General features: G+C 34.7%; 1 protein-coding gene across 1 annotated transcript in view; it reads left to right on the forward strand.

The window, feature by feature from the left end:
* Positions 1–2,860: 2,860 nt before the first annotated feature.
* Positions 2,861–9,891, forward strand: part of LOC107559260 (ras and EF-hand domain-containing protein homolog) — a 20,004-nt gene continuing 12,973 nt past the window's right edge. The window contains exons 1-2 of the mRNA XM_016243015.1: positions 2,861–3,097; positions 8,253–8,527. Of these exons, the coding sequence (XP_016098501.1) occupies positions 3,055–3,097; positions 8,253–8,527 (318 nt within the window). The 5' untranslated portion in view covers positions 2,861–3,054. The remainder of the gene's footprint in view (positions 3,098–8,252; positions 8,528–9,891) is intronic.

Raw genomic sequence — 9,891 nt, forward strand, 5'->3', positions numbered from 1 at the left:
ATAGATAGATAGATAGATAGATAGACAGACAGACAGACAGACAGACAGACAGACAGACAGACAGACAGACAGACAGACAGACAGACGATAGATAGATAGATAGATAGATAGATAGATAGATAGATAGATAGATAGATAGATAGATAGATAGATAGATAGATAGATGGATGGATGGATGGATAAACAGACAGACAGACGATAGATGGATGGATTATCGTTGACTTGATTGCAAATGATTGCAAAGATATTATTTAAACTGAACTGAGCTGGATGTTGACATCACTGAATTGAATGATGAACTGTCTTTAACTGAAAAATGAGTGTTTACTATTGTCATTTTGCATTATTGACACACTATTTTCCTAATTAATGCTGTTCAGTTGCTTTGACACAATCTGTATTGTTAAAAGCGCTATATAAATAAAGGTGACTTGACTTGACTACAGTGAAGTTTAGATGTAGATGATCCTGCTATTGAAGCAAACTACTGGAAATCTGACTTAAGAAGGCATTCAATCGAAAGTCAAACTATGTATGCATTTCATGTGGTTTTTGCAGAATCAGACAACAGACAACTAAACAGACTTTAGTTGAATAAACAAAAAGAAACCATTCTTGCGGCCTGTCTGAACAAAGGCAAAGAAACCCATCTATATTCTCAGAGGGCCAGATTAAAGGCTTGTTATAGATGTCTCCTTTGTTCCCATGCAGTCTGGCCTGTGATTGCTCTCGCTCTCTCTTCTTCTCACTGTTTCCATGCTCTTTCAGAACTGAGAGGCTTGTGGAAATTGCTCCTGTGGGTACTGTTTCACTCTTCTACTGTTAGGTGTTAGTGCTGGAAACAGAGACGGTAACTGAGCTTGTTTAAAAGCACAGATGAAAAAAAATGTTGAATAAACCTTTGCTTTACATTTGTATATTTCACAAAGCAACATGTGATTCATAAAGTACAAAAATGCTTTTATGTGAAGTGATTGCTAAAGTGTGTTTACACTGAATCAACTCTCAGTCCTGACTGGCACACTGCATCTTTTTGATGAAAGGTAAACTTTTTCTTCCTGCCAAACAAAATCAGTGGTTTCCATCTTATTGTTACCAATAACAATGAATATCACCCTTTTCTAGCAAATCCACATTTGAATGATCTAATCATTTGGCGCCACCAAGTGGAGGGTTATTGTAAGCTCAAGTGTAATTCTTAAAGCGACAGTTCACCAAGAATGAAGAGGCTGTCATCATTTACTAATCAATTTACAATTTACTAATCCTTGTTGCAAACAAGACGTTTTTTTTGAAGAATGTTTTTTGTTAACACAGTGAAAGTCAGTGGGGTCCAAAACAACATTTGTGTTACTTGAAATAAAATAAAATGTTAACTGACAAAAACATAAAATATAAAAAAAGTGAACATTTATTTTATTTCTCATTTTTATTTAGTTTAACCTGATGTGCAGCTAAAACTGAAATAAAAACTATACGGATATATTTAAAATAATGAATAAATAACAAATAATAAAAATAAATAAATGAAATCTGAAAATACAAAATAAAAACTATTATAGTACCTCAATGATGCTAAAATATCATCATGCAAAAATAAATAAATACATAAATAATACTACAGGAAAATCAGTTCAGAAGTAAAATGACTAAATTTGCTAATGATTCTCTGACAAAACCCAATCAAAATATTCTAAACTGCATGAGCCAATAAATTAAAATGTAAAGAGCCACAAACAGATGTCTGAACAAATAAAAAGTAAAAAGCAATCAATAAACAATTAAAAATAAAATGTGTACAATTTATCCTGATCGCAGTGCATGCTGGGAACTCAAGTAGGCTTATAACATAATATACAATTTACATTATTAAAATCATTACAACTATCCCAACTACTCTGAATTTACTTGTGATTAAACTAAAGAAAGAAATCAAGCTCAGACTTCTAAAACAAAGTAGAAATGTTAATAATTACCGGCAATAATTGTGGCAAGTCAAATGACAAAATGCAGAATATATACAACACATATTTAAACTCCCACGTTTAGTACTTCAATGGTGGGCTCAAAGTCAGCAGGGGATTTCATTATAAACTAGTAGTTTACTGAGACTATACTTCAGTGTACTAAAAATGCTACTACAAGTATTTAATTAGTAAACTATCAGTATACCTATAAGTTCACTTTTAGTATAGTTGCAGTACAAACTAAACATTTTGATGTAAACTAGTTGTGTACTCAAAGTTTACTACTGTTATACTTAAAGTATACTTTTATATACTAGAAAGTGGGCCAATTTAGTCCCAAGGAGTATTGAAATAGTACACTTACAAGTATACTACTAGTACACTGATATTTGTATATTTACTACATAAAGTATACTTAAAAACATACTTGAACTTTACTTATGTATACTTACTAAAATAAACTTGAAGTATACTACTTTTTGGTAAGGGTAGGTTTATATTAAAAAAGGAAACCAAATTAGAAATTGCAATAACATTTCACAATATTACGCTTTTTTCGGTATTTTTGATCAAATAAATACAGCCTTGATGAGCATAAGAGACTCCATTAAAAACACATTAAAAATCGTATTGATCTCAAACTTTTGAACGGCAGTGTATATTAGAATGTGTGTGTGTGTGTGTGACTTCCTACTTCTTTTAAACTAAAATACTAAAAACAAGCAGATGGCAAGTTATTATTATTATTAGTAGTAATAGTAGTAATTGTATGTATAAGACGCTTATCTGTATGACTCATAAGTGGTAGACTTCCGCGTGCGTTCTTCTGTTGCTATAGAAACAGACGGATGCAGGTCCACGTGGACTCGAGTCCCTCCCTGTGAGCACGCAGAAGTGTTTGCTCAAAGTTGTCGACAGCTTTCTGTAGTCGTCAACCCATAACGCGTTCAGCTTCAGTTTCACAATCTTCTGGACGTTCAGTTCAACTTCAGTCTCAGTTACTGCTTGCTGAAATTGTCTGCACTCCGTGTCAAATTGTGGAAAGTTTCACTCTTAACAGTACTTTTCAACAAGTGAGTGTCGCTTCATGGATGGACTTTATGAAGTAACATCAGCGGCTGCGTTTAAAGGTACAGTAACGTTAAAACAATTTTTTTTATCTTGATCTGTCTGTTTAACTTGACCATTTCTGTTTCGTGTTTTGGCAACTCAGAACAGGAAGTGTGAAAGAAAGTGTGAGAAGGAATCTCCTACTGAGAGGAGGAAACAAGTGTTCCTGTTTTCATCAGCTGCTTGAAGAGTTGCATATTGTTTTCATGTGGTACATGCCTTTTCTTTTCACTATAGTCCGTCTTTGAAAGTGCATTGCCTTGTCTTTGTCCCTGACATTACCTTTCACTTGACATGAACAGTATATTTAGTAGCACGACATTTGTTCTGTTCTCTTTTAAATGTAGAAACTATTCAAGAGTTGGTTCACCAAGCAAAGCAGCATTGTCTTCAGCTATTATAAGTGTAGTCTAACTGGACTGACAAGAAATGCTTTCCATTTGAGTTTTGATACAACAAAATGTTTGCATAGTGTAAGAACTTTGTTGAATCTACATTGACACACAAACTACTGTATGTGGATTGTGCTAAACTTCAGAATCACAAATGGTGTTCTTTAGGTTTACTGGTAAAGATATTCAATAATTCTCCAAACCACATATCCGCTGTAGGGTCACAGGGGTGATGGAGCCTTTACTGTTAAATGCATATCTCAAATGTACTGTACAGTCATGGCCAAAGGATTTGGCAGTGACATAAATGTTGTGTTTTGCAAAGTTTGCTGCTTCAGTATTTGTAGATTTTTTTTCCCACATTTCTATGCTATACTGAAAAACAATGATAAGCATATCATAAGTTTTAAAGGCTTTTATTGGCAATATAATGAGTCATATTTACAGTGTTGACCCATGTTCTTCATAACCTCTGTAATTCACTCTGGAATGCTGGATATTAGCTTCTGGGCCAAATCCTGACTGATGGCGATTATTAGTTCTCGGAATTTATCACAATTTGTGGGCTTCTGCTTGTCCACTCGCCATTTGAGGACTGACCACAGGTTCTCTATGGGATTGAGTTCCGGGGAGTTGCCTGGCCACAGATCCAAAATTTCAGTGTAATGATCTTCGAGCCACTTCTTTATCACTCTTGCTTTGTGTCCATGGTGCTCCATCATGCTGGAAAATGCATGGATCATCGCCAAATTGCTCATGGATCGTTGGAAGAAGTCGCTCTTGCAAGACGTTTTGATACCATTCTTTATTCATGGCAGTGTTTTTGGGCAGAATTATGAGAGAGCCCACTCCCTTGGTTGAAAAGCAACCCCACACATGGATGGTCTCAGGATTCTTCACTGTTGGCACAACACAGGACTCATGGTAGCGTTCACCTTTTCTTCTCCACACAATTGATTTTTCCAGATGTCCCAAACAGTCGGAAGGGAGCTTCATCAGAGAAAATCACTTCGCGCCAGTTTTCTGCTGTCCAATCCTTGTACTTCCTGCAGAATTTCAGCCTGTCCTTGACGTTTTTCTTGGAGAGAAGTGGCTTCTTTGCTGCCCTTCTTGACACCAGGCTGTTGTCCAAAAGTCTTGGCCTCACTCTCGTGCAGATGCTCTCACACCAACCTGCTGCCATTCCTGAGCAAGCTCTGCAATGCTAGTGACACAATTCCGTAGCTGACTCCTCAGGAGGAGACAGTCCTGGCGCTTGCTGGACACTCTGGGACGTCCTGAAGACTTCTTCAACTGCAGTCGAACCTCTCTCCTTGAAGTTCTTGATGATCCGGTAAATGGTTCTTTCAGGTGCAATATTCTTTGTAGCAATTTCCTTGCATGTGAGGCCATTTTGATGCAAATCGATGATGACCGCACGTGTTTCTTTGGAGGTCAACATTGCTAACAAGAACACAATGATTGGAAGCACTTCTTCCCTCCTTTTATAGCAATCAGTCTGCTCTTACAATCTAATTAGTATGATAGTGATTTTACCTGACTAGTACTCATTCACACTTTCACATGTGCTGCTGATGTGATTAGTCAATTAATGTTAGCTGGTCATTTTGTGTCAGGATCAAAAAACAGTGAAATTTGTTTAGTTTTTTTGTGAAAAGTTCATTTTTTGGCCAATGAAGCTTTTAGCAATTATTTAAAATGCATCTGGTCACTCTACACAATAATCTAGAAACTATGTGAATGAACACCACAACAGCTGAAGCAGCAAACTTTGCAAAACACAAAATTTATGTCACTGCCAAAACTTTTGGCCATGACTGTGTGTTGCTTTGCATAAAAACATCTGGCAGTTTCATACATGTACCTAAATGTTTGCTTATTACTCAATGAGGTCATGCTTTTTGCCGTAATATTTTGGATACATCATTTTAAGTAGAAACCTAAAAGACTTCTTGTCAGTCAAAAAGAAACTTTGTCAGATCTGATACACTGTGAATTGTCTAGTTATAAAAGGGTAGTCTGTTTCAAAGGTGCAAATGGTGTCTTTTTGTAAAAAGGTTTTTACAAAAAAGTTTTTAGACATGATATTTAAGTGAAGCTAGTAAGTCTCTGTCCATGCACCGAAACATTTTGAACCTCGTGGCACACTACGTTGCTGTCTTTATTGACATGGCAGCATAGATAAAGTTTTCATGCAAAGCAGTAGTGATATTCCATCTGAAGGATGGAGGTAGGCTTCACGGAGGTAGGCTTTAGGTTAGCTTAGGTCAATTTTCTTTTTGTATTTTCCTGAAATGCAGTAAATAATTAACAAATAATTCAAAACAAAAACTTTTTCAAGGTTTTGTTTATTTATTTCTTTTTGAAAGAAATTAATAATTATATTCAGCAAAGATGAATCAGTAAAGTGTAATGTTACAAAAACATCTCCTTTCAATTCATTAAAGAATCTTGACAAACATGAGTCACGGTTTTCACAAAAACATTAAGCAGCACAACTGTTTTCAACATTGATAGTTATAAGAAATGTTTCTTGAGCCACAAATGAGCATATTAGTATTTCTGAGGGATCATGTGACACTGAGGTTTTGCCATCACAGGAATAAAATATATTTTAAAATATATTAAAATAGAAAACAGTTATTTTAAGTTATGATAATATTTCACAACATTACTGTATGTATGTTTGATCAAATATATTTTGATCTTGAGGTGCATACACTCTTAAAAATAAAGGTGCTTCAAAAGGTTCTTCAAGCGATGCCATAGAAGAACCATTTTTGGTTCCACAAAGAACCATTCAGTCAAAGGTTCTTTAAAGAACCATTTCTTTCTTACCTTTTTGTAATCTGAAGAACCTTCTTTCGCTACAAAGAACCTTTTGTGGAACCAAAAGGTTCTTCTATGGCTTTGTGAAGCACCTTTATTTTTAAGAGTGTAAGAGACTTTTTTCAAAAACATAAAAAACATCTTACCGCCCCCAAACTTTTGAATTGTAGTGTACTGTATAGAGACTGTACATTACATTTGTAACTTGAATTTATAAAGTGGGAAGGACAATGAAACATTTATCTAAACTTTGCTATTTAGCAACTTGGTTGGTTGAAATTCACTTCATATTGTGTTTTTGTAGACAGACATCTGTGACATGATCTTGGTCTCTCTTTAGTGGGCTAGTATGGAATTTGTGATTGATGGTTGGGTTTACTGAGGCCGCTGAAAGCGTCATTCTGTTCCACTGCACTCAGAAGTTTGAAACGGCAAACTTGTGGCTTTCCCAGTCAATACCCAGAGGAAATGCTCATCACCACACTCGTATCTGTAGCATGGCTTGTCGGCTCCCATCAATCCCATCAACTGTTAACTTGTGGTCACTGCACAAATAACGTCTGTATTCCGCTAAATAAGAGAGACGTACGTTTCAGTGTTCCAGTCCACTAGTTTCTGCTATTCTCAGCAGCCGAGGACTTATTGCTTTTTGCCTGTCCAGATGTGTTTTTTCCCCCAACAAGACCCTGATGAAATTCAGATGTACGCAAGTGCCACAACTAGTTTGTAGGGGTTGATTTAGCCATAAAATTCCTTTTGAAATGTTTGGGAGAGGCCTGACATCAGTTTTTACGTAGAAGCCATCGTGAAGTTGAACTTGTAATGTATTTCTTTAGTACTATATATATTTAGTAAAAAAAAATATAGTACTAAAGAAATACATTACAAGTACAGAAATACACTGTACAGGCACAGAGATATTATTTAATATATCTTTAGTGCTTTAAATGATTCACTTCATAGTGTTAATGGACTAAAATTAAACAATAGACGATTACTTCTAATATTTCTAAGTTTAAAATAATAGCTTTACTTAGATCTAATGAACTTATTATTTTGTAAAATTCACTTTTTGCCAAAAAAAAAAAAAGTAATGCTTTTCAAAATAAAGGACCATTTCACTGCTTGTGTAACAGTTTATTGGAAAAACAAATATTCAGTCAATATGAAGCCTAGATAACTTATCATGAGTCTTTGACCACTTTAAAAATGTGATAAGCATAACAATTATTTTGCTTGCTAAGCACATTTTTACACACAAACGTAATTGTAGGATATTCCTGACTGCCTTTCAAAACCTTACCTGCAATATTACAGCCAACTAACTCAATTTGTAGGCAATCAAGAAGCTGTCACAGAAAAGTTGTCAGTGAGATGTGATGCTTTGCTGGCTAATGGGCTTTACAAACTTTGAAATTACTTTTGTGCAGCAGAAATGCAAAGCAAGTTTGATTTTTCTTGTTAGACAAAGGAAATCAATGATGTTATGACAGGCAAACAAAAGTTTTAATCAACACGTCTGCCAAGAAATCCAGAGGTGCAATCATTATCATAAATGTATTTCTTTTTTATCTGCTTTCTTTATTTTGCCTCAAAACACCATACCGATCTTCTTAGACTAAGAACCCACTAGAGTTGCTAAGATTTAGAGATGCAAGGAAGCATCTAAACCAATCAGCTTCTGTGACACAATAAAGTCACTCCCATAGTTTCTCTTGCTCCAAATTAAAGGTCACTACTTTAACTATTACGCTCTTAACCCATTACAAAAGCCATTTTAGTTCAATAATTATTATTAAGCTTTTATTTTAAATTAATGTAAATATATATAGATAATATAAATAAGCTTGTCTAATTAAAGAGGTGGTTGCTAAGAGATGGCGCTCGGCGGCACTCTAAGAGGATGTGATGTGGTGTAACTCAAAAGCTTTGTTCTCTCTTCTCTTCTGTCAAGGGCTGACCCATGTGAGGAGAGAGGAGTTCGCACACACATACATACAGTATGCACACACAAATACACACACACACACACACACACACATAGACGGCATGGCATCTTTCTCCAGCACCTGTGGCTCCAAGGTGGACCGGGCGTCCCATCGTAGAGGAGAAGACAGGCAGGGGACGCCCAGTGACAGCGACTGCAGTGCTGTGCTTGAGAAGACCAGAGAGTTCTTCCAGATTTGTGACATCGAGGGCAAAGGCTTCATTACACGACGGGACATGCAGGTAAGGATGTTGGGAAGGGCGTCCATGTGATTTCTCATTAGGCCTGGAGTTTTATTAGTAAAGAAGAATGGAAACCCCACAAAATGTCTCGAGTCATCTGGTTTCCCTGGCATTGTTTCAGCTGGGAACCATGAGCTAATTGAGCTAATTTGTGTTTGCTCACCCTTATAAATAGTTTACTTACAACAGAAGACAAGCAGCGATCTGAATAAAGTAATTAACTTACAAAGAAACCCAATTAAAGGCATAGTTTGTTAAATATCTAATTGGCAATTTGCAATGAAAAGGAATGTTAGTACAACATGCTTCTGTACTAAAACTCTTTTCTTTTCTTAATATAAATTAATAAAATCATTTGTTATGGAAATTATTACAGTGAATAAATATCTTTCTTACTATTTTAAGCTCTAAAATATTTGATCCCTGTGATTGATTTTATCACTATGTAATTATGAAAAAATAATTATTAATGTTTAAATTAGAATATATATATATATATATATATATATATATATATTATCTATCCCTCTTATTTTGGTAAACTAATATTTTGTCTTTATGAATTTCTGTGAAAAAAAATCAGTGTATATATTGAATGATTGATCACATTTTTTATTTTTTATATATTTTTTTTAATTTAAATTTTACCATGGTAATGCTATGTGTTTTTGTTTGTTTGTTTTTCTTTTTTGGACTTGTGTAGTAATCATGTAAATACCACTGTAAATTACTACAGTAATCATTCAGTACCTCTCAAATATAAAACACAAAAATACTTTTTATCAAATACCATAATATGGCATCAGATCATTGTACCACGGTAAATCCGTGTATCATTCGATCATTCGTTTTTTGATTTAATATTGAAAGTAGAAAAATGAGAAAATGGCTCCTTTTTAGTTTTTTTTCCAAAAAATTTAAAACGAAAATTCAGCTTAAATTGTAGTTTTTCGTTCAGGGGTAGAAAAATTTATAAACAGCTCCACTGTAAATTACTACAGTAATCATTCAGTACCTCTCAAATATAAAACACAAAAATACTTTTTATCAAATACCATAATATGGCATCAGATCATTGTACCACGGTAAATCCGTGTATCATTCGATCATTCGTTTTTTGATTTAATATTGAAAGTAGAAAAATGAGAAAATGGCTCCTTTTTAGTTTTTTTCCAAAAAATTAAAAACGAAAATTCAGCTTAAATTGTAGTTTTTCGTTCAGGGGTAGAAAAATTTATAAACAGCTTGAATATTTGATTTCTACACGTGGGCGGGAATTAAACACGCCTTTCTGCTGATTGGTCAGCCGAAGATCAAACCGTGCCGTCATCAGTTCTTCTGCAGTATCACGCAGCAGAATAATA

This window comes from Sinocyclocheilus grahami, unplaced genomic scaffold, assembly GCF_001515645.1.
Source record: "Sinocyclocheilus grahami isolate Dianchi unplaced genomic scaffold, SAMN03320097.WGS_v1.1 scaffold22.1, whole genome shotgun sequence".
In the NCBI taxonomy this organism is placed as follows: Eukaryota; Metazoa; Chordata; class Actinopteri; order Cypriniformes; family Cyprinidae; genus Sinocyclocheilus; species Sinocyclocheilus grahami.